Genomic DNA, 22,675 nt, shown 5'->3' with positions numbered 1-22,675 from the left:
AGGGGACTCTTGAGCTTTTAACTGTGCTTTGAGCACCTCACCCACATGGGCTCAGCAAATTCATCACATCAGCTGGCTGGTTTGCTTAGGGTTTACTGAACTTTCCAGAGGCTTCCAGGGTGTCACAGGAGGCATTTTTTCATAGGATTCTGTTAGCAAAGTTAACCAGCACTTTTACTTCTGCCAAGACATCTATTTTCAGGACCCCTTTTCCTTCCAAATTCATTGAACTTGATTGCCCTTTATTTCTCCTCTTTCCTACCTGATAGAGGATGTTTTTGTGAATACAGTTACAGTGCTCCTTGATTCTTTTCTGCTTCATGCAGTACCTCACCTTTTTTTTTAAACCCAATACCATACACAATATTGTTAGTAACAAGACAAACAACACAAAACATAAAACACAATCTTTGTTGCAACAGTAGATCCATGGGTTTGTTCTTTAGCTGTTTTGCTGGCACCAGCTTTTCCTGAAGTTCTGAAAGATAAAAACATTTTTGACCCCCTTTGGGAGGGTGGCAGATTCTTGCTTAAAATACCCCCTTCTTTTACAAATTTCCTTTCTGATTGCTGGTGAAACAGAGGAATTACCCTCATATTTTCTGGTGTTTATGCTCTATAGGCAGGCCAGGTTTGTAATGGTTTCTACCTTTTAAGGTTTTAGGGTGAATCTTCCTTTTTTTTTTAATTCATGAAATTCATGAGTTGGTGTACCTCAGTTTCCCTTTTTATCCAGCAGGCCAGGTTTGTAATGTTTTCTCTGCTGTGCCAAGTTTTAAGATAATCTACAGGTAATAGCTGAGAAGTATCATTACCATAAGGCTTTTTAAAATGAGGTGTGTTTTCAGTTACCACTTTTTCCCTCAAAATGATACACATTATACATTGTTACAGAGTTACTCATTAATATTAAATTTCTTTGAAGGTTTAATAATAATAACATTAGCATCGAATGTATGACAAGTGGGTGTTTGTAAGTATCTTGTTATACCAGGCCTTTTATTTAGACAATCTGTCTCTGAAGCCAGGGTGTTCAATATCCTTTTGGACTCTTTGCATAGGCTTTAATTTAATTACATCCTTGGAGTTCTGGTGGGGTAAGTTTGTAAAGGACGGACTTGTTTCTTACCTTTCTTTGTGTCCATTATCTGCATGCAGCCCCTTTGTGCTACCATGTCTGGGCAGTTCTCTTCTATCCCTATCAGCTATGTAACTTGCATCGACAGACACCACTGGTTGTCAGGTTTTTTTGTGTGTTCTTAAAGCACACAGTGACCTGAAAAAGAAAACACAACCTATCCTGGCTCCTTTTTGAGCCCTTGTAGGATTTTAATTAAGTAGCAAGTTTGGTTGACGTTTCTTTTAACACTTCTACAATATATACTGCATATGTCATGGAAAAATGCACATTTTCTTTCATAATTTAACTTCTCTATAACATTATATTACCATATCCATTTATACATAAGGTGTAACTGTTTGTTTTGTGCTTAGAGTTTTCATCTACCCTTACCAAAGTGACAGTCTGATTACTCAGTCACCTTAAGGCTCAGTGGTTTGAATCTTACCCCAAATATTGCCGCAAGGAGATATTTTCCTTTTAATTTCTTATTATTTTACTGCAGCTCTGATCTGCTATTTTGTTACCAAAACTAAAAAGAATCCAGAATCTTTTTTCATTCTCCTGTTTTAGGCTGCCCATCCACAGCCATGACCACATTCTTTTGTCCTTATTTAAAAAGGTATTAAAACTGTAAAGCATTGAGGTACCTCTCCAGGGTTAAATGCTGAAAAACAAAGCCAAACAGCTAATTAAACGCACGACTATTCTCTTATTTCTGTACTTTGTTCCCAGGGTGGAAACTTCTGTACTTTAGGGTTGTTTATTTGCACGTTAGGGTCGTTGACAGGTATTCTTCGGCCTTCAGGGTTAGGATGGTAGTTGGTGTCTTTATTCCCCTTTCCGTTGTCAGAGCAGTTTAGGTTGGTGTCTTTATATGCCCTGCAGTTTGCACGTACACTCCTCGCTCACACAGAGAGAATTTATCAAGATATTTTTAGGTTCGATAGTATAAGTTTCAGGAAAGAGCTCGCTTCAAGAAACTAAGAAGATAGAGTCCACTTATGCCGAACTAAACAGTACGAGACCATTATCATACATATCACATCGTACATTATCAACCAGTACTATGCCATTATCATAACAGTACAGGAAAAATTTCTCTCTATCTCACTTCTACAATAGAACAAGGAATCTACATCTGATCTGTTTGCACAGCTCCTGGGGACGGCTCACATTTGTTCCAGAGCACCCTGCAGGCGGCGGCTTCAGTCAGATCCAGGAAGAAGAGGCTAATGTAGAAGGCCCTGGCCCTTCCACACATCTTCACTGGATCCATGAGGGGGGTGCCCGTCTGTAGGAGGAAGCACAGCTAGGGCTGAACAAACAGCCAGTATGATAGCTACCATGGCAACGGGACTACAGGCGGCAGACATGGGATATGGTCAAGAATGTTTCCTTCCTCCCCCTCCCCTCTTAATGATCTGGTTGTAAAGGGGCCGTGGTGGCAGTAGATCTGGCAGCCGTGGTCAAAGCATAGCCACAGGGGTAGACAGGGTAGGCTGGGGGGGAGGAACAGGGTCGACCAAGGGGGCCTCCTATCCATTTGGAGGGATGGACGGGAGCAGACACTGGGGGATGCACAGGAGCAAAGGGGCGGGTCAGGGCTGACTGCTCCTCTCCGCTAGGCTGCAGGCAGGGGAGGAGGGTGCTAGCAGGGAGGGGTCGCAGGGGCAAACACCAAAGGGGGGAGGGGCTGGGAAGGGGAGGGGCAGGATGGTTAGGCTGAAGGCAGTAGTGTGGGAGGAGTGTTGTGATCAACCACAGGAACCAGACCAAGAGCCACGAGAAAGGTACAAGAGAACAGAGAGGGGGAATAACTCAGGGGAAAAGTTCTGCTGGAGCAGTGTCAGCAGAACACAGCTGCTATTCAAAGGGCCCCTGGTGGGGGCCCGGAGTAGAGGGTGGGCCTGGGTTCCTTCCCCCTCCCTCTCACTGTGCACTACAGGGGCACTGAGGTCCAGAGACAGAGTCAACAGGTGGTGCCCCGAAAACCACCCGAGAGCAAGTGCGGGCCCCACCGTAGCAGAGCAGGCAGTTTGTCACCGTTAGCATGGTTAAAGTGGGGGACTGGACTTATGACAATGTGTTTAGTGCTTAGATGTTATGCAATGTCTGTAAACTGCTGCATGTATTAATCCTACTCACAACGTGAGAGTGCCATGCCACAAGGTAACACTTAATGGCTGTCCCCAGAACTGTCAAATGTTTGTTCTGAACTGCGTAACTCACCAAACAGGGAAAAAATGTCACTGTAGCTGGGAGAGGTGGTCCCCCTTGGAGAAGGACCCGGGGGGGGGAGCCAGAGCCAGAGCCAGCCTGGCTGGTAGAGCCCCGAAGGAAAACCCCTGACTGGAAGCAGGTGGGCGGGTCCAGGCCTTTAGAAGCCCCAGGGACACCACCTGACCGGAAGCAGGGGGCGGAGCCAGGCCTTTAAAACCCCCCGGCCTGCAAGCCCAGTCAGGGGAAGATGGCAGAAGGAGAAGGATGCTTCTCTCCTGAGGCTCCTAGCTAAGACCAGGCCAGAAACCCACACCGACAGGGAGTGGCCAGTCTTACCCCCAGCCTGGGAGCTGGTGGAGGGCCCACCTGAGTCACTGGCTGCCTAGGAGCCAGAGGAGGGCAGACCTGAGCAGTACAGAGCCTGGGACCTGGAGAACCTATCAGCCCTGCCTGGGGGCCAGAGGACCTGGAAGAGCTGCCCTCTGTGGAGGAACCCATGGAGTTTCCAGAGCTGCCACCTGTTGAGGAGGAGGGCTTCGTAGGACTACCACACCCCAGCGACCCGAGGGAGGCAGGTACTAGGGGTTTTGGGGAGGAAGAAGTCCAGGGACAGCCATAAGACTGTGGCTGAGTCAGGAGCAACCCGGGCGGTGTGTTGCGGCAGGAGCCCCACCAAACCTGTGGCAAAAGCCTTTTGCCACTGCGAGGGTCTTGGGCTGGGACACAGTGGAGATGGGTGGGCCTGCGTCCCCCTTCCCCCATTCACCCTCCATACCGCTCCAGAGAGCTTCACCCTCCATACTGCTCCAGAGAGCGGGCCTGCTTCTTTGCCAGCCCTGCCTGAGGGCCCAGCGAAAGATTGCTTGCCCGGGAAAAGGGCTTGAGACTGCTCCCGGCAGGAAATAGCCGGGAGGGGTGGTCCCCCTCTGAGAAGGACCCAGAGGGAGAACCCCGGACGCTGCCTGCCCCCCTTCGTGCCCCCCCAGGGCCCATCCACAGTCACCTAAAGCAAAATGCTGAATTCTTACAAAAGGCGCTATCTCCTGCCCATCAGGGAGAACTATTGAATCCAAATGGGTCATTGTGAGACGTCAGAACACAGAGACATTGTTAATTGCATCATTGCACCCATGAAGAGGCTCCGTGCAAAAGGTTCTTTCATCCCGTCAGCTTGAATTGCGGAAGAAGGAAATAAAACTAGATGACACACAATTTTTTTCCTCTCTCTCTTTTTTTCTGTTTGGATCTTAACGGGCTGAAGCTAGGAAACAGGACCTGAGATTCTCCAGGGTCAACCTGAGTTAGCACTAAAAGGCATTCAGTACTGACAGATTACTACCCCTCTGTCACCTTTTGGAACCACACTGTAACTCATTTGTGTATGTATGTTGCCTGCTTTAACCTGTAAGTAACTTTCTTATTTCATCTGCCTAGTTAATAAACTAACTAAAGGTTTATTACAGGATTGGCTGTAAGCCTGGTCTTTGGTGTGTGATTTAAGGTACAAATTGACTTGGGGGAAGTGACTGGTTTTTTGGGGCTGGGAGCCACCTGCACATTTTGTGGTCTTTGGTGCAAGGGACCATTTATCGCTCGGTCCAGCTTGCCTGGGTCTGGCAAGATAAATGGGAATACCCAAGGGGACTGTCTGTGACTCCACGGTAAGACAGTTACAGTGTTAGTGGGTTGGTGAAAACTAATCATAGACCATATCCCCACTGTCAGGGGTCTGCCTTGAGGTTGGCTATCATGGTCATGAACCACTCCAGAGCATGTGACAGTGACCATTTGTTTCCCATATTCTCGCGCTCTCTATCCGGTGAAGCTCTGTTTGATGATAAGCGTGTTCTTGTTTTCACTCTACGTGTAGCTAAGCACTGTGTGTTAAGTAACATGGTGGTCCTGAGCTGAGTCTTACAAGCAGCTGTGTGCTATTCCTTTGGGAATAGTGTGTCTATGAGCTCTGGGATGTTCAGAGGGATACACGGAGGACCCTGGGATTGGTGTGTGCCTATCGATAACAGAGAGAGAGAGAACCTGTGGGAGCCTGGAAGGCAGTGCCTGCGTTGCCCCAGACTGGTAGTTTCAGGGAGCTGATCCATAGCAGACACAGATAAGACTTCCTCACACTGAGGCCAGGTGGTGACAAGGAGCCTCACGATCCTGGGAACTCCTGGGAAACGTCACACTGATGGATCTTAGCATCATAGAAGATGAGGGTTGGAAGGAACCTCAGGAGGTATCTAGTCCAACCCCCTGCTCAAAGCAGGACCAACCCAACTAAATCATCCCAGCCAGGGCTGTGTCAAGCCGGGCCTTAAAAACCTCTAAGGATGGAGTTTCCACCACCTCCCTAGGTAACCCAGTCCAGTGCTTCACCACCCGCCTAGTGCAAAAGTTTTTCCTAATATACAACCTTCACCTCCCCCCGCTGCAACTTGAGACCACTGCTCCTTGTTCTGTCATCTGCCACCACTGAGAACAGCCTAGCTCCATCCTCCCTGGAACCCCCTTTCAGGTAGTTGAAGGCTGCTATCAAATCCCCCCTCACTCTTCTCTTCTGCAGACTAAACAAGCCTAGTTCCTTCAGCCTCTCCTCATAAGTCTTGTGCTCCAGCCCCCTAATCATTTTTGTTGTCCTCTGCTGAACTTTTTTCCAATTTGTCCACATCCTTCCTGTCATGGGGGGGGAGCCCAAAACTGGACACAATACTCCAAATGTGGCCTCACCAGTGCTGCATAGAGGGGAATGATCACTTCCCTCAATCTGCTGGCAACACTCCTACTAATGCAGCCCAATATGCCATTAGCCGCCTTGGCAAGAAGGGCACGCTGCTGACTCATATCCAGTTTCTTGTTCACTGTTACCCCCAGGTCCTTCTCTGCAGAGCTGCTGCCCCAGATGGTCCCCAGTCTGTAGCAGTGCGTGGGATTCTTCCATCCTAAGTGCAGGACTTTGTACTTGTTGAACCTCATTAGATTTCTTTTGGCCCAATCCTCCAATTTGTCTAGATCACTCTGTACCCTATCGCTACCCTCCAGGGTATCTACCACTCCCTTTAGCTTAGTGTCATCTGCAAACTTGCTGAGGGTGCAATCCACCCCATCCTCCAGATCATTAATGAAGACGTTGAACAAAACTGTCCCCAGCACCAATCCCTTGGGTACGCTGCTTGTTACCGGCTGCCAACTAGACATCGAGCTGTTGGTTAAATGCCATTGCCAAACCACCCATGTAGATGTGCTGCACTGAATTCTAAACCTGGTCTCCAAAGTGCTTGCAACCCCTCCCAGCTTAGTGTCAGCCTCAGATGTTATAAGCATATTCTCCAGTCCATATCCAAGCCACTCATGAAAATATTGAACAATACGGGGCCTAGGACTGACCCCTGCAGGGCCCCATTAGATACACCCTTTCAGTTTTCCAGTGAACCATGGGGAGATATTCTTTGACTATAGTCTTTCAACCAGGTGTGCACCCACCTTTGTAGCATTTCATCTAGACCACATTTCCCTAGTTTGCTTATGTGAATGTAATGTGGGACTGTATCAATAGCCTCTCTAAAATCAAGATGTGATAGAGCTGTTTGCTTCCCCCCATGCACTAAGCCAGTAACCCTGTCAAAGAAGGAAATTAGGTTGATTTGACATGATTTGTTGACAAATCCATACTGGCTATTCCTGACAACCCTAAATACAATTTTCAGCCAGAAGAGTGATCCGGAGAGCCATGGCTTGCACAGAGGATGGAGGGATCTTTCATGCAAGTTCTCTGAGCAGTGGCTGAACATTGCCTCTGAAGGAGTTTAACACACACCCCTCTTGCCCCACTGTGGGCGGGGCGGGGCCACCCTCCATTTTCCCAGGCACACTGATTGTACACGGGTTCCCAGCTGCAGAGGGAGAAGTGACACAGAAAGGAAGGGTTAGTGGTACATGCGTTTCCTTTCCCAGGAAAGCTGCTCAGAGCCTCAGCTGGTATAAAACCCACCGGAGCAGCCTTGGTGCAGGGAGTGACTCAGTGCGATGGGTTTGGGCAGCATTTACCAGAAGTGTGAAGAGTCCGACCGAGTGGAGCTCAGGGGACAAGGGGCAGAAATGGCATGTGGAAGGGCAGGTAACTCCCAGGCTGCAATAGTGGGGAAATGCCACAGCCCTTTCCTCCCAGTCAGCTGACTTCTTCATAACCGGCTCCGATCCTGCAGACCTCTCGCCCCACTGAAAGCGAGGGCTGGGCAGCGGGCGCAAGGTCCACAGAACTGGGCCGATGTGCAGAGCTCCGCCGTGAAGGGAGCCTATTCTCTGGAAGGGGATGGAGTCGGAGCTGAGGGCAGGTAGATTAGATGCTGGTGTAACTGTGTCTTGGTCCCAGGATGTGAGCGGGAGACAAGGTGGGTGAGGTAACATCTGTTCTTGAACCAGCTTCTGTAGGTGGAAAGGCCAAGCTTCTTCAGGTCTGGAGAAGTAAACAGCGTGTCCAAGAGTTCAGTGTGTCCACAGTCCAGTCTGCCTGTCTGCCGGTGTTGGCTGGGGTGGGCCCAGCTACAGGTGGCAGGAGTTTGTTCAGGGGTCCCTCCTCCCCTCTCAGCCCGACTCATTCCTGTCTTTTCTTTCCCCCGGCACACTTTCTCCTCTCTCTCTCTCTCATTCAATCCTTTCTTTTCCTAATATACTTCCCCCCCCCCCAATTCCATGGGTCACTGAATCTCTTCCCCCCACAGTTACAAGGGCTTGTGTGATTTAATTTGAATGAAAAGGAAAACAATGTTGTTAGCTCGATGGGGTGTATTGGAGAGGGGGAAGGAGGGCATACGGGCATGGGGGGAGAGAGAAGATTTGGCACCTCCCGTGCACTCAGCACTGCTGCTGGTGGTGCACAAGTTGCTGATCAGTGGAACCTGTTATACACATTAGTCCTGTAGTGGGACTGGGATCCCACGCGCCCCATAGGACCCGCTGCCATAATAGTGGGAGCAGGTAAAATGGACTTTGAGGGTGAGGTTGTGGGGGGTGGGCAGAAACACCAGCCTGCGGGAATTTGGGGGAAAACATTAAATCTCTCATGAGTTTGGTGTCCAAGACTTTCAACAATGTAAAGCCAGTTTGTTTTTTGTTCATGTTTTAAAACGTAAATGTGAGAGGGCTAGAAAGGGATTTGATGTCTATGCTAACTTCTTTTCAAAAGTATTTTTTACATGGCTTAAGCAAGGTCTGTTTCATTCTTTTAGTGGTACAAATGTAGCTGAATTCCATTTATATCTCCATTAACTGACTGTCGGTTTATTGGCTGGTTTGTTTCAGTAGCACGGGGGGAATCTCTCTCTCTCGCTTGTGAGATTTGCAGGATCTAAGGTTTTTGCAGCTGGGAGCGGGTTAAAAATACAAGCAGCATTGCGGGAGCAGGTGGGAATGGGTATACGGGACAGGAACAGGGTTAAAAAATAGTCCTGCGCAGGGCTTTAATTCACATCCCAGGTCATGCCATCAGCAGCCTTATCCCCAGTGCTTTTCCCAGGCCCAGAAGTGCAAGTCCTGCCAGCTGTGTTTCAGATCCAGAATCCTGCTGACCAGGCAGGCCATGCCTGGGTTGTGCAATGGGAAGGTGTCGCGTGCTTCCTGGGTACAAACAATTCTGCATTTACAGCAGATTTTCGGTTCTTTTCTTCCTCTTTTTAACTTTAATTCCTGGGAAGCGAAGGGGCGTGACGTGCGGGGGAAGTGGGGAAGGGGGACGGAAGGGGGGCGGTTGATGTGGAGGTTGGAGACACAGCTGCTTCCTTCCCTTCCGCAGCTCCCTGCTGACAGGAGCCCAGAGGGCTGGGGTAGGGGGTGGCAGGAGGGCACATTCTGTACCAAGGTCTGGTCCCTACCTGGAGGGGGCTGCAGTGGAGCGGACAGAGGCACAGAACAGGGGGCAGCCTCCCCGGCTGGGTGTCTTCATGGCGCATGAGTTTATGGGCAAGATGGCAAGAGTCTTGGAGGACAGTGCCCAGGGGAGCTCAGGGCATGGGGAGAGGAAGCCAAGGACAGGGAACATCAGCCATCAAGAGGGGGTCACAGTTTGAGCAGGGGAGGGGGGGGAGCGGTAGGCAGAAGCCTGAGCCATGGAGCTGTGTTCTGACAGTGGAAGCTAGTCAGAGGAGACAGGGGCAGGGAGGGTAAAACACCAGGGAATCATCCCAGCATCTTGCATGCCCCGCCCAGTTCCCCACAGGATCCTTGGGAAAAGATGGGGGACTCCCAGAAAATGGGGTTCCCTTACTGCAAGGGCAACGGAGGAGGGGATGGAAGCCTGTGTAGGTGGGTGGGGAGCAGGTGGAGATACGCTGGAGACAGAGATGAGCTAGAATGGATGGGAGAGGCTGGGTGGAAATACACAAAATCACGTTAAAATTGGAGCTTGATTTCCCAGCCTCTCGGGGTGAATGTCCCTGTGTGCCCAGCGGTGCACAGAGGTGCCTGACCCCAGAGGCACGTCCATGGTGGTGACAGCTCATCGCCCTCCTGCCTTCCTCATGGGGCAGGGCCTCGTGCTCTAACCATCTCCTCTCTGCTGCTCCCTTCCAGGGAGCTCCTTTCTGCCGTTCCCTAGGGGCCTGAAGGAGGCGGCAAAGTCCATATTAACCCTTTACGTCCTGCACGCCATTTCGTTCGTGCTGTGGGCCGTCCTCCTCATCGTGGTGATTGCGAAGTGTGAGTATGCCGGCACGTGTTCAATATGGGAACAGTGGGAAAGCCCAGGGGTGACATCCTGGCTCCATTAAGTCAGTGGTCAAACTCTCATTTGCTTTAATGAGGCCAAGATTTCACCCGAGTCTCCCTCCCAGCCTGGGTCCCTGTCAATGGCCAGCATCAGATGCTGCAGGGGAAGGGGTACAATCCCCTGTAATGCACCACCCTGTGCCACAGAACTGCTAATTGTAAGACAAGGCTTAACAAGTCAGGCCACCCGCCCTCCGGCTCACAGCGGTGGGGCCCTTTCCCAGGGCATGCAGTGTGAGCAGGGAGGCATTGAGGTTTGATGTTTGAGTCTATCCCCATGAGCAACAAGCTAGTACAGTGTGTGCTGGGACCCCCTCTAGTGGCAGCACCACACAGGATGATGGCCCAACTACTGCTGCCCGCTAACGGAGTTACTTCTATAGCTCAAGTGGTTAGAGGTCTTTGCAGCAGGGATTAGGCATGCAACCCCTCCTGATGGACCCTGGTGGGAGCCGTTATGCACAGCTGCCCCAGCGTTGCCAACTCCAGGGGGTTGAATTAAAGTCCCAGTTCTTGGAGTCATGTGATTAGATGAGACTCTCAGCTTTCATTTAAAAAAAAAAAAAATAGACAGTTTCTAGTTGCAAAGAAAAGCCTGAGAAAGTGATGTAACAGCTCAGGAACCAGAGAGCAAAGAAAAGGAATCCAAAATTAGTATTAGTTTTTACAAATCTCAAGATCTTTAAGCCAATCTCATCATTATTATTATTATTTTAACATTCGGGGTAGTCCAGACTGCACCAGGGTACAAGTGGTTCAGAGAGGACTGGGAGATTGTCTCCCCCAGTCATGAGTAAGGAGAAGCTGGAAAGCAGAAATGCAGCATAGCTCCCTGGGCTGTGAATCCAAACTGAAAATTCATCTCTACTCTGAGTCCCCCAAAACCATATAAACAACAGCTGACATCTGTTCCTCTTTCTAGACTCAGCGATGTCCAAGGAGCTGGAGCAGATGCGGACTGATCAATTGGTGATGAAAGCCGACGGTAACAATCCAGCTTCTTCCTGGGTATCCATGCGTTGGTTTTACTGTTGTTGGCCCAAGCCAAAATCTGAGGCCTGGCTGGGTTTGGTCCCATTAGGGGGAGCAACTGCTGCTCCCAGGCAGGTCTGTTCTCACTGTGATCTTCTTTAGCTATCCAGGACCTGTTCCCTTGAACACAGCAGGAAGTAACATAGAATCATAGAAGATTAGAGTTGGAAGGACCTCAGGAGGTATCTAGTCCAACCCCCTGCTCAAAGCAGGACCAACCCCGACTAAATCATCCCAGCCAGGGCTTTGTCAAGCTGCAGCTTAAAAACCTTTAAAGATGGAGATTCCACCCCCTCCCTAGGTAACCCATTGCAGTGCTTCATCACCCTCCCAGGGAAAAACATTTTCCTAATATCCAACCTAGACCTCCCTCACTGCAACTTGAGACCGTTGCTCCTTGTTTTATCATCTGCCACCACTGAGAAGCCTAGCTCCATCCTCCCTGGGACCCCCTTTCAGGTAGTTAAAAGCTGATATCAAATCCCCCCTCATTCTTCTCTTCTGCAGACTAAACAGTCTGCACAAATGCAGAACAAAACGACAGATCCTGCCCCAAAGAGCTTCCAACCTAAATATTGGACAAGGGCCTAAAGGTGGAGACAGGCAAACAGATACGGGGGAATTAGAAGGAACCAGGACGTACCCAGCCTCTCACGGTTTTGGTTGCGCTTCGATTAACTAATTAACAATCTGATCCAAAGCCCATCGAGCCGGATGGAAAGACTCTGTAAGGGGTTTCCTGCCGCAGCCCCTCTGCTTTGGTCCCTCTCTGGCAAACAAAGGACTCGAAGACCCTCCAGCTTGCATTAACCAGTGTGTTTATTTACAAGGGGCCCGTGAGTTCCCCACCACCTTACAGTGCCTTGGTTGTGCCACCAGTCTCTGGGACTGTTCAGGATCCAGGGAGTCAGGCAAAGCCTCCACACCCCATCCACGCCTTCCCCTCTCTGCTCCTCCCACCCCCCTTCCCTTCTTGGCTGGCATGTAAACCCTCCTGGGTCAGCTGGGCAACTGCCCAGCTAACCAGCTCTGCTGCCCCTCAGCTATTTATGCTGGCGTGACAGGAGGCTGGCCAGGGGGTCAGCACCCAGCACCCTGTTACAGACGCCCATTCTCTGGAATGGCATTTGGATCAGGCTTTATTTAACTAGCCCGTCTAGAGCAGGGAAGTTTGCACCCTGGGAGCTCACAGATTCACGGAGGTTCCGGCCGGGAGTGTTCTGACCCCCTGCATGACCCAGCCCCGTGTAGGTCACCCTGCGACTCTATCTGGAGCAGTGCTCTCAGGGGGAGAAGTCAAATCTGTTAAAGGCTCCGGTGATGGAGAATCTGCCCCGCTCCTGGAGACGTTGTCCCGATGGTTAAATGCCGGTGCAAACATCTCATGTAGACGCGTTGTACTGGTGCAAAGCAGGACCCGCTCCAGCGTGTCTCACCCTGGTGACTTAGCACAGGGAATGGCATTGTGCAAGCCTTGTGCCCGGTGTGACACAAGTGCAAATTTCACTAGTCTAGAGGGGTGGTCAGTTCTCTTGTGCAGAGGTGACTGAGCGCAGGCTGGGCCTCCAGGATGTTCTGTCCTGAGCCAAATCTGTGCATTACAGGGCAGGATGCCTGTGAGGCACAAGTGTCCAACGCCGTCCAGCCGTCGTGGGTTAGATCTTCCAGCCTGCTTTCCTAGGCTCAAAGTCAGATGACTCTTGCAGGGAAGATGGCGGGTGTCCAGAGCAGATGACCGGGTCACTTTGGAGGGGATTGGGTGACCGTCTAATAGAGCAGGGCCTGGTCCATTAGGAAGTGGATTCCTTCAATTGATGGTTCTGATCAGGCTTCCTCTGAAGAGCGTCCAATTTCCTTTCAATCTCACCAGTGAGAGGCCATGTTTCAGTCCCACAGGGCCAGAGACTGACCACTGAAGCGCTGGATATCCTCAGCTTCAGCTTCTCGACAGCAGGGCGTCCTAGCTGTGAATCATAGAATCATAGAATATTAGAGTTGGAAGGGACCTCAGGAGGTCATCTAGTCCAACCCCTGCTCAAAGCAGGACTGAGCCAGGGCTTTGTCAAGCCTCAGCTTAAAAACCTCTAAAGATGGAGATTCCACCACCTCCCTAGGTAACCCATTCCAGTGCTTCACCACCCTCCTAGGGAAAAACTTTTTCCTAATGTCCAACCTAGACCTCCCGCCCTGCAACTTGAGACCGTTGCTCCTTGTTCTTGATGAGACGTCCATTACGGACTAGTCTAGAGGGACCCTAACTGATCTCGCTAACGGGCTGTCCCCTACGCCGGGCTGGTGGCTGTCTGTGGGTCTGAGGGAATGAGCACAGGGCAGGATATAAGGGCCCCTAAGATCTCACCTTGCCTCCCTGCACGGCCTGGGGCAGCTCACTCCCACCTGGAGCCTCACTGATCATCAGGGCCAAGGGGTGGAAGCAAATCCACCCGTGCACGGCCTCCCTCAGGGAAGGAAACTGGAGCTGGGTGGCCTGTGCAGACCCGCTGTTCTGGGGACCACGGCCCTGCCCCAAGACACAGGTGTGAGGGCGACAGATGGTTCCCAGTTCACCAGGCTCTGTCTCTTCCAGAGTCCAAGATGGCGAAGCAACTGGAGATGCTTCATTTAAACCAATCCATCATGCACCGCACTGGTACGTAGCGGAGCCCCCACGGATCCATAGCCTGACATCCCCTCTGTGGAAACCCCTTCCCTCCCCCCCCGCATCCTCTCATCTCACCCCTTTGCCCTGCCTCGCTTGTCCTCCTCACAAACTACCCCCACATTCCCTGATCAACCCCCCCACCCCTCCCCGTGGCGCCCCAGGAGTGTGATCGGCTCTGTTTGTCTCTCAGAGGCGGAGCTGGCCGCGGAGCTGCTGAGGCTGCAGTCAGACCAGACCACGCTGAGAGTGGAAGGTGAGGCAGGTGGGGGTGTGGAGCAGGCTTGGGGCAGGAAGCTCAGGTGGGGCTGGAGAACCCCAGCGCTGGGCAGTCCTTGGCAATCGGGGATTTCCCCCCTACCCCTACCGGGGTCAGCCTGAGCAAGGAGAGTTTGTGATTCTTTCCCTGAGATGGCGGCACCAAGGCAGGAAACCCACGGCCAAGACCTGCCCTTGCTCCCCAGAATAATTTGGGGCAAATGGGGGAGGGGAGAGGGGGATGGGGACCCATTAGGGGCTGCAGGAGGCAGGTAGATTCAAGGGCTGGACAGAAAGACGAAGCCCATTGTAAGAAGCTGGAGATGTTGGGGAGCCAGGGGTAAAGAATTGGGGGGCAGGGCTCCTGGGGGAGAGAGGGAGGGCAGGGTTGAGCTGAATGAATTTGACCCTGATGAAAAGTTCAGGTCCAGCTAGAGTGTCCGGCCAAGTCCCTAATGATGGTATCGGACCAACTGTGACAAGCTCGGTGCCTCCTGCTGCGGGGAAAGGGGCCCCAAATCCTGGTGTTTACGATCTGCACACAGCTGTGCCAGGCACCTGCTGCTCAGGCTGGGTTCTGGCAGCTTCGGACACGCAGAACCCAGTGAGCGCCGTTCAAGGCTCCCAGAATATTTAAAGGGATACGATCCTATTCTCGTACACGACCGTGTGTTGCGTTTCCAGTGTTCGGGGATCTGGCCAAAGCGAAGGAGGACAGGGACGACATCAGGGCCGAGACCTACAAGATCCAGGATGCTGCAGAGAAAGGGAACGGTGAGATACACCCCAGCCTCCACTTGCTTAGATTGTCAGCTCTTCGCAGCAGGGACCGTCTTTCTGTTCTGCGTCTGTACAGCGCCTAGCGCAGTGGGGGGCTCAATCTTTGGGGGCTACCACAATACAGATGGAAACACTGAATAATTCCCAGCCCCTCGAACATCCGGGGCCTTCATAGTCACTCATTGCCTCTGATGCCATGCTCACCCCATCTCCCCATTGCAGTGCTGGAGGGTGCTGTGCTGCAGGGAGTAGGATGGGGGGCTCTGTAGGGGGCGCTCTTCCTTCACAATCAATGCTCACCCCAATGACCCAGGGCAATCCTAGGGGCACTCTTCCCTCTGAGTTATATGATGGATTGTGCTGAAAGATTCAGTTTAAGCGAAGTCTCGGTCTTAGCTATCCATCCATCTATCTCTTCTCAGTAGCGAAGTGTCTAAAGGCCTCAGATGGTGGTGAAGCACTGGAATGGGTTACCTAGAGAGGTGGTGGAATCTCCATCCCTAGAGATTTTTAAGGCCTGGCTTGACAAAGCCTTGGCTGGGATGATTTAGTCGGGGTTGGTCCTGCTTTGAGCAGGGGGTTGGACTAGATACCTCCTGAGGTCCCTTCCAACCCTCATCTTCTATGAACCTGCTGGAAAACTCAGAGGAAACAGTGATTTGTTCCATCGGGAAGTTACTGAGAATTTGCTCCACATTTGGATAATAATATCCCCCCATTGATCAAGGGCCCCCAGTATCCAGCAGTGCATAACCCCAAGGTCTGGACAGCAAGGGGGCCTCACATCTGGATTGATAAAGCAGGAGGTCCCATGGCCTGTTCTGGTATGACAGGAGATGGACGAATGAACTTACTAGATAAACCAGTGGTTTGCGCCAATGGGACAAGAGGCAGGAGTGGTCTAGCTGGCTCACGGCTTGTTCCAGTCCAGAAATCCCTGTTTTCTCTCTGTGACGTTGTGGAGAAGTGACAATGTGCACCTGAAATTGCATAATATGGAATGTTGTTGTAGGATAAGTGTCAAGCAGACATGGCTGACGGGTGTATTGTGGGACAAAACCCATGCTAGCTGCATGGCAACATGGGGGCTTTGACTCCTGGGGAGACGCCCCCCCCAGACTGGTCATCTGGAATGCTGGAAGGGGGTTGAATTTGAAGGGTCAGTGGCTGGCTCCTGAGGAGTGAAGGAGCAGATCAGAGGTTCAAGGAGCTACTCTGTGATCAGGAAGGGACGCGTGGCTGGTCTGACATAAGATTAGACTTTCCCTTGGTGAGTAAGCAGTAGCAGGGTTACGCAGGGCTCCTGTTATTTTTTTACTCCGGTTAAATGAAAGTTGAGTGGTTTTTCAAACCCTGTGTCACAGAGGTGTAGGCAGTGTGGCCTAGTGGTCAGTGCAGGTGTCTGGCCTAGTGGTTGGAGCAGAAAGGAAGGGCAGAGCTGGAGTGGTGGTCAGGAGAAAAGCCTGTGGTCAGAGTCTGGAGTCAAGAGTTCAGGGACTGGGGCTGGAGCAGAGCAGGCAAGGGCTGGAATCAGGGCCGGACAGGATGCAGGTCTCCTGTGGACTGCAGCGGGAGTTTCATAGAGGCCAAGGCCAGAAGGGACCATTTCCTGTATAAAAGAGGCCATGGAGTTTACGAGTGCTCAGCCCTTCTGGGAATCAAGCCCACGCACTGGAAACATAAGCTGGATTCTGATCTTGGTTACCCGTGTGTAAAACTCCATAAACGTCCGTGCCATGACTATGGATTTACACCTCCACCAAAGAACCCTGCGGCTGCAGATGTGGAGTGTGGGCACGCTGGTTGTGGGGGCTGCTGGGGACGAAAATCCCTCCTTTGGCACAACTGGCAAATCAATGAGTCAGTAACATAAGAGGTGCTGAGATAATAGTGGTAGCTGTAGCTAGGTGAATGGGTGCGAAGGGAGCTAGATATCGAAGCATGTAGCCGGAAGGGCATGAGTAGGGATAGCTGGCTAGTGTGTACTGGTGATGGATGGACGCAGAGAGAGATGGATTCACAACAAAAACTTGGTTAATGCTGAGTGGAAGATGCCCATTGGTATCTCATGTCCTTCCAGAACATCAGCTTGAGCACAACTCAAATCTCTGGAAGCCAGCCAATACAGCAGTAAGGTACATGCCCACACAGCCTTAACTCTGCCCGCCTGGAGCTGGCAATAGTTGCTGGCCAGGATGTGCATGCAGGGCAGTGGCCTTCACTGTGCGAGGAGTAGTGGGACTGGATGGGGGAGGTATTAGCTGGAGCGGTTTGATGGAGATGTGGTTACGATAGGATACCTTTCAGGTAGTTGAAGGCTGCTATGAAATCCCCCCTCATTCTTCTCTTCTGCAGACTGAACAAGCCTAGTTCCCTCAGCCTCTCCTCGTAAGTCTTGTGCTCCAGCCCCCTAATCATTTTTGTTGCCCTCCGCTGGACTCTCTCCAACTTGTCCACATTCTTTTTGTAGTGAGGGCCCCAAAACTGGACACAATACTCCAAATGTGGCCTCACCAGTGCCAAATAGAGGGGAATAATCACTTCCCTCCATCTGCTGGCAATGCTCCTACTAATGCAGCCCAATATGCTATTAAGCTTCTTGGCAACCAGGGCACACTGCTGACTCATAATCAGCTTCTTACCCACTGTAACCCCAGGTCCTTTTCTGCAGAACTGCTGCCTAGCTCGTCGGTCCCCAGTCTGTAGCTGTGCATGGGATTCTTCCATCCTAAGTGCAGGACTCTGCCCTTGTCCTTGTTGAACCTCATCAGATTTCTTTTGGCCCAATCCTCCAATTTGTCTAGGTCACTCTGTATCCTATCCCTGCCCTCCAGCGTATATACCACTCCGTCTAGCTTAGTGTCATCCGCAAACTTACTGAGGGTGCAATCTACCCCATCCTCCAGATCATTAATGAAGATGTTGAACAAAACTGGCCCCAGCACCGACCTCTGGGGCACTCTGCTTGTTACCGGCTGCCAGCTAGACATGGAGCCATTGATCACTACCCGTTCAGCCTGATGCTCTAGCCAGCTCTCTATCCATTTTATACTCCATTCATCCAACCCATACTTCTTTAACTTGCTGATAAGAATACGGTGGGAGACTCTCCAAAGCTTGGCTAAAGTCAAGGTATGTCACGTCCCCCGCTTTCCCCACTGCCACAGAGCTGACTGTGCTGTGTTGTCCCCTGCAGGCACTTCCCAGTGCCAGCGTGACTGGGAGCAGTACCGAGGGAGGTGTTACCTTTTCTCCTCCTCTCTCCAGTCCTGGCAGGCAGCGAGAAAATCCTGTCTGAGCCAGCAAGCCGATCTGGTGGTGATCAACGACCAAGCAGAGCAGGTATGACCCCCCCCTCCCCACTGCACTGGGTGAAACGCAGCTGTGCAGAGGGCCGATATCGGGCCTAGTTAAAGCTCCAGTTCTAACCACCCAATCCTCTGTGTCATCCCCTCCCTAGAATTACTTGGCCGTTAAAGCTGGAGCCATACGTCACTGGATTGGCTTCACTGACCAAGGGAATGAAGGCGTCTGGCACTGGGTGGACAACACTCCTGGCGCATTTACGTAAGCATCATTCCCTGGGGCAATCCTCTGCTCTCCCCTGCCTGCCCCTGGCTTTCCCCAGTTATCCCTGCTCCTGCAGGCGCTTTCCACGTCAGTAGCTTCAAGGCTGAGGCCTGGGATGGAACCGCTCGTGTTTGATTTCACAGCCTGATAACTGAACAATTCGGGCTTTCCTGTCGGTCCCCCACGGGTCCCTGGTTGAAATCTGGCCCAGGTCTGTAGTGACCACACATCGTTCCCATTGGAGGGCTGCTGGGTGCCCGCTGCATGAAACGAGTTTGCTGGGTCTCAGCCTAGTTCCCAGTGGGAAAGGCATCCGCACTGCACTGGGTGCTCGTCGGACATCGCAGTCAAGGGGCCGAGGACTGAATGGGTCATGGGTCTGGAACACCCCTCTCAGTCTAGAGGGGCGTCTCTCCAAGTGAAGTCTGTTCTTGTGCTGCCATGGCCCGTGGGGGTGGCAGCCTCTCCCACTGCTAACATGGCAAACGCCTCTGCAGGGGTGTGAACTGAGGGCCTTTAACCTTGCCTAGTGGTCAGAGCCCTGCTCTGGGACTTGGTAGAACAGGCTTCCATTCCCAGCTGTGCTGCTGAGTGACCATAGGCAAGTCACTGCCCTGCTCTGTGCCTCGGTTTCCCCTTCTGCAGAATGACCATCTGATGCTTTTCTCTCCCCTGATGAAAAGTGCCAGCTCAAAGCCAGGTGTCCCTCAGCCGAAGGAGCAGCTAGACTAGCCGGTGGCATAAGGGCTCTTCTCTTCCTTCCCTCCCAGGTTTTGGGCCAGCGGGGAGCCCAATAACAGATACAATTATCACATCCGAGAGGAGGACTGCGCCCACCTGCACGAGGACGGCACCTGGAATGACGAACCCTGCCACATGCGGTACAGGTGGATCTGTGAAAAAACGCCTGCGGTGTAAACTGGGCTGCGAGGCCTGTGAAATGTTCAAGCCCAGGCTGCCCATAGGGCTTTTGTGCTTCCTCACCCGCATCGACAACCGGCTGGAGATGCTCCACGCTCGCCCGGCACTCTCCTGCCCCATCCTTTCACCACTGCTTCAGGGCTGGAAACATGCTGTTCACAGTGAAAGCTCCTTCTCCCCTCCCCCCTGGGGCCTGCACTGCCCTCCTTTCCCCTATGTCTCCTGCCTTCACTGAACCCCCAGGCCTGTTTGAACCCCGCAGGACCAGCTCTGGTGCCCTGGGCGGGGGATGGGGCTGGGCGCTAGCCCCTTTGCTCTGCAGGGAGTCAGGGGTTAACGGGGGGGCACTGGGTGTTGGGACTTAACTCTGAGGGACGTGTCTTCCCCTCTGGGCTTGGCTGCTTCTGCTGTGAAATGGGGCTGAGAATAGGCCCCCCCCCACCTGTGGGCCGGTCCCCCCCCCCCCCCACCTGTGGGCCGGTCCCCCTGACTAATGGAGGTTTCAGACCCACCTTGAGATGCTCAGGTGGTTGTTGCAATGTAAGGGGAGCAGGCCTGCAGTGACACACAGGGTGCGGAGGGTGGCCCGGTGGGCAATACAGCTGCCCTGGACTCAGAATCTGTGCTGGCGTCACTGTCTTTGTGTTATGGGGGGTGCGCACTCACTAGCCGGCTCAGGCTGGTGGCAGACATGCACGCACACACACTGGGGCTGTGTGTGGGACACAAACATGCGTGCGCGCGCACGCACACACACACGGGGGCTGTGACTGAGGCACACACACTGGGGCTTTGCTCGGGGTGTGCACACACACACACCCTGGGGCTGTGTCTGGTGGCAGACACACACACACACCCTGGGGCTGTGTATGCGGCGCACACGTGCACAGGCTCTTCACAAAGGCACAACCGTCCACATGCCCCACCCACCCTCCCAGAGTGTCCACCTGGCATGTATAGTGCGCACAGCAGGGACACACACACACACACACAGCCAGACTGTGCTGGGACCACAGAAGGTCTTTTCTCATATGCAGCCACACCCGCTCGGTGTGTCAGGCTCCTTGAGGCTGGGGTGTGGCCAAGGGTCTGATCACCCCCCCGCGCGACACAAGGTTTGCCAGCATACAGGCGAGTGCAGACAAGGCCTAGGCCTCATGCTGGGCCCTGCCCAGGGGTAAGGCGGGCTAACGCTCGACACCCCTCCATGCTGCCAGGCGCTCACACCCTAGCCTGTGGCTTATAGCGCCTAGGCCTTCATCCAGCCCTGGGCCTCATAAAAGCGGGGGCGTGGGAGGAACGGGCTATTTCATCCGCACGGCCTCGCTGGGGCAGACCCAGCGTCCACCTTGCCCAGTGGCCCATCTCTCTCTGTGGCCAGTGGCTGATGCTTCTGGTAGGTGCCGGTTTTAGGAACACTGAGCGCATGGGGTTGCCTCCCTGGGTCATCGTAGCTAATTGGCCCTGTCCTCCAGGAAGTTACCGACTGCTTTTTTCAACCCAGTTACGCTTTTGGCCTCCACAATCCCCTCTGTGAAATGCTAAACCTGCTGCCTAATCATTTCACCGGGAGAACCCTGGTTGTTGCATTGTGTGAAGGGGTAAATAACACTCCCCTGTTCCCTTTCTCCACATCAGTCATGGTTTTATAGCCCTCTAGCGTATCCCCGCATAGGCATCTCTTTTGTAAACTGAACAGTCCCAGTCTTTTTAATCTCGCCTCATAGGGAAGCTGTTTCAAACCCCTCGTAATTTCCATTCGCCGTCTCTGCACCTTTTCCAATTCCTGTGTATCTTTCTGAGATGGGGTGACCAGAACTGGACGCAGTATTCAAGGTCTGCGCGCACCATGCCTTACAGAGAGGCATTAGACTATTTTCTGTTTTATTATCTAGCCCTGTCCTGATGGGGTCTAACATTCGGTTTGCTTTTTTGATGGCACATGGAGCGGAAGGTTTCAGAGAACTCGCCCCGCTGACTCCACGATCCCTTTGTTTTTGCATGGTAACAGCTAGTTTAGACACCAGGGGTGTGTGTACAGTTGGGATTATGCTTTCCAGTGTGCAACACTGAATTGTCAACCCTGGATTTCATCTGCCATCTTGTTGCCTGGTTACGGAGATTCCCTGTGTTAGCTCTTCACAGGTAGCTTTGGCCTTCGCTATCTTGAGTAATTTTGTATTGCCTGCAAATTTTGCCACCTCACGGCTCGCCCTCTTTATGCACACCCGGGAATACTGTCAGGGGGAGATGGTGCCCGCTGTGAATTGTCTCCCTCAGGGGCAGGGTGGGAGCTGAATGGCTAGGGAGATTTGCATAACCCGTATGGACACACCTTGTCTCCCTGCAGTGGCTGGGTCATGGAGCGACGTTTATGAGGCTGCTACAGCATGGTTACTGGGTTGATTCTTTTATCTCGGGTAGTAGCAGCTCATCCTGTTAGATCCAGAGGGCCGGGGTTCAATCCCTGATCCCGACAACTGCACTCAATCCTGTTATCTTTAAACTAGCCTGGGGAGAGCAATCCTGCTCTGAAATGCTGCATTAGCAGGGCTGCTCCCTCTTTGATGCTGTGACTGACTCAGGGTCACCACTGCCCAGTGCAGGGGGGGGGCGGTGCCCTGACATCACACATGCAGGCCACACCCCGGGAGCGCCTGAGTCACTGCGTGGTATAAGACACGCTCCGGGGGCAGGAAGCCCAGAGGGAGCTGACAGCAGAGGACACAGAATGCTAACCTTGCCCCAAAGAGGAAGGAGCCTGCATGACTGAGAGAGAAGATGGAGACCTGGAGCAGATGCTGAACCCTGCGGGAGAACCTCAGTGGGGCCAGGAGGACCCAGGAACACAGGCTGGAGTCTGGACCCTCCCCACAGTGAGATGTGCCAGCTCTCTAGCTAGCTATGAGGAGCCTGCTGCTACGCGTGTTGCTGGTTCCCTGGCGGTGGCAGTTGGGTTCCTTCCCTTTTTTGCTCCCGTATGGTGCTCAAAGAAAGCTCAAAAAGGATTCTGGTTTTTCCTCTTTTTAAAGACAGATCAGAAATCGAGGTCTCACCCCTGCTGCTGTCGCTAGAAGCTCTGTGAGTGACTGGGGAACTGTCAGGACTGACAGCATTACAGACCCTGTGCAGCGGACACCTCACTGACTGGCAGGGGAAGTGATTATTTTTCTCCAAAGTTTTTGAACTATTTAAGCCAGCATCTGCCCCCATTTACACCTGTGTAAATTCTGAGTCACACTATTGACTTCACTCTAGATTTTTGCTGGTGTAACTGGGAGCAGAGTTTGGCCCTTTGGCGTCTTCCTTTTCATTTTTGTGGACGCACATTTAACTCAAATGCCTGAGAA

The 22,675-nt window shown here is 52.3% G+C and overlaps 1 protein-coding gene across 1 annotated transcript; it reads left to right on the top strand.

Annotated features, from left to right (window-relative positions):
* Positions 1-7,252: 7,252 nt before the first annotated feature.
* Positions 7,253-19,922, top strand: LOC137166551 (asialoglycoprotein receptor 1-like). Its single transcript, XM_067568322.1, has 9 exons — positions 7,253-7,460; positions 9,911-10,036; positions 11,028-11,090; positions 13,725-13,787; positions 13,990-14,052; positions 14,739-14,828; positions 18,031-18,176; positions 18,295-18,401; positions 19,175-19,922. The coding sequence occupies exons 1-9, from the start codon at positions 7,370-7,372 to the stop codon at positions 19,320-19,322; spliced, it is 897 nt and encodes a 298-aa protein (XP_067424423.1). The 5' UTR covers positions 7,253-7,369; the 3' UTR covers positions 19,323-19,922.
* Positions 19,923-22,675: the final 2,753 nt, after the last annotated feature.

This window comes from Emydura macquarii, unplaced genomic scaffold (assembly GCF_026122565.2).
Source record: "Emydura macquarii macquarii isolate MOO-44397 ecotype Brisbane River unplaced genomic scaffold, CSIRO-AGI_Emac_v2 contig_2878, whole genome shotgun sequence".
In the NCBI taxonomy this organism is placed as follows: Eukaryota; Metazoa; Chordata; order Testudines; family Chelidae; genus Emydura; species Emydura macquarii.
Note: the sequence above shows the minus strand (reverse complement) of the source record. Positions and strands in the feature narration are given on the sequence as shown.

Coding starts and splice junctions, on each gene's coding strand:
- LOC137166551 (XM_067568322.1), top strand. CDS start 7,370: ATGGGTTTGGGCAGCATTTACCAGAAGTGTGAAGAGTCCGACCGAGTG. Junction 18,177..18,294: donor TCAACGACCAAGCAGAGCAG/GTATGACCCCCC, acceptor TCCCCTCCCTAG/AATTACTTGGCCGTTAAAGC. Junction 18,402..19,174: donor AACACTCCTGGCGCATTTAC/GTAAGCATCATT, acceptor CTTCCCTCCCAG/GTTTTGGGCCAGCGGGGAGC.